At 52.4% G+C, this 1,284-nt stretch overlaps 1 protein-coding gene across 1 annotated transcript; it reads right to left on the bottom strand.

The window, feature by feature from the left end:
* Window positions 1–499: 499 nt before the first annotated feature.
* Window positions 500–889, bottom strand: CTAM01_17264 (uncharacterized protein; the record flags this gene model as incomplete). Its single annotated transcript, XM_060533251.1, has 2 exons — window positions 500–520; window positions 590–889. 2 exons carry the CDS (start codon window positions 887–889, stop codon window positions 500–502), a joined length of 321 nt encoding a protein of 106 aa, XP_060372171.1.
* Between the last annotated feature and the right edge of the window lie 395 nt (window positions 890–1,284).

Here is a 1,284-nt window from a genome sequence, read left to right as displayed (position 1 = left end):
AACATCCTGTCTTTGGTGCACGGTCTCGTCATCTCGCCTCATAGTACCTAGCCACTAACCAAGCCGTGGTGGGTCTCGAAACTAGCTGGGGCTGACTGCCCGAAAACTCAAGACAAACACCCCTTGACCGGTTTGAGGTGCTTCCAGCAGTTTGCGGATTCAGAATAACACCAGCAAGAGACGCCCGACGCCCCTGCAACCTTGCCAACGTAAGTCTGTATTGTTCGAGAACACGACTATGCCACCGCTTCCAAGTGGATGTTCACCGTCAGCTGGGTCGGTTTCTGTTGGAAGCCACCGACTGTCTAGACTTGTGCACTGGACTATGAAGAAAAGCCACACAGACAGGGTGCTTTCATTCGATTGCCGGCGTAACAGGCTCTCATAGGCACTATGCTCGTTCATTGTCCGTTCGCAGCGAAGCCTCTATCTAGACCGCTGCTCACATAAACCTCCGACTGTATCCCCGCGATCAAGACAAGCACTACTATCATCCGGTCTACATCCCGTCCAGATCGTCCTGCGCGCAAATGAGCTGTCTGCTGGCCAGCGGCCTCGTCAGGAGAGAGACTTACATCTGGAAACAAACATTGGCTTCGGCGAGTTCTTTCCCGACTGCGGCCAAAAATTCATCGATGGACTCGGGCAACAACGGGAAAGCAGGGCGCCTTGCTGATATTTCTTGCCTGCAATGCTTCAACCATGGCAAGGGCGCAAGGTCTCCTGCCTTCAGTAGCGTGAATAGGCCGTGCTTGAACCAATTTCCAGCTGTGTTTCGATGATCCTGCAAACGGAAGTCGACTGTTTTTCGAGAGACATCAATGAAGCCAGCCTCTTCAAGGTCATCCTTAGTCCCTGCATCCCCCAGTCCGTCATCGCCCGCATCCATAGCACGCTGTAGCATTCCACACCATGCCGTCAATTTCGGCGGCGTCGACAAGATGCCCTGTTGATCGACAGGCAACCAGCTGATGCTCTCCAGCTGCAAGCTGCCTCCAGGGTTGAGCCGGGCAAATATTTGTTTGAAAAACTCTGCCGGTGACTCTATGGCTTCCCACAACCTTCTTGAATGCACATAATCAAAATCAACTTTCAGTTGATCGAGAGCGTCCAGTCGATTCGTTGAGCAGAACCTAGTGGTGGTCGGAATGCTGCGCCATCTCTTAACATCGGATCCCGCATCCCACGCCTTCTGGTGGCAAACAATGAACTCACAATCTTGGCTGAACTGATTTCCTGAAAGTACCTATGATCTGCGCGTTCCAGCCTTTTTGCCATAGATAG

The sequence above is a fragment of the Colletotrichum tamarilloi genome (assembly GCF_030869305.1).
Source record: "Colletotrichum tamarilloi strain Tom-12 chromosome Unknown Scaffold_455.1, whole genome shotgun sequence".
In the NCBI taxonomy this organism is placed as follows: Eukaryota; Fungi; Ascomycota; class Sordariomycetes; order Glomerellales; family Glomerellaceae; genus Colletotrichum; species Colletotrichum tamarilloi.
The sequence above is the reverse complement of the archived record's forward strand: the minus strand, read 5'-3'. Positions and strand labels throughout refer to the sequence as shown.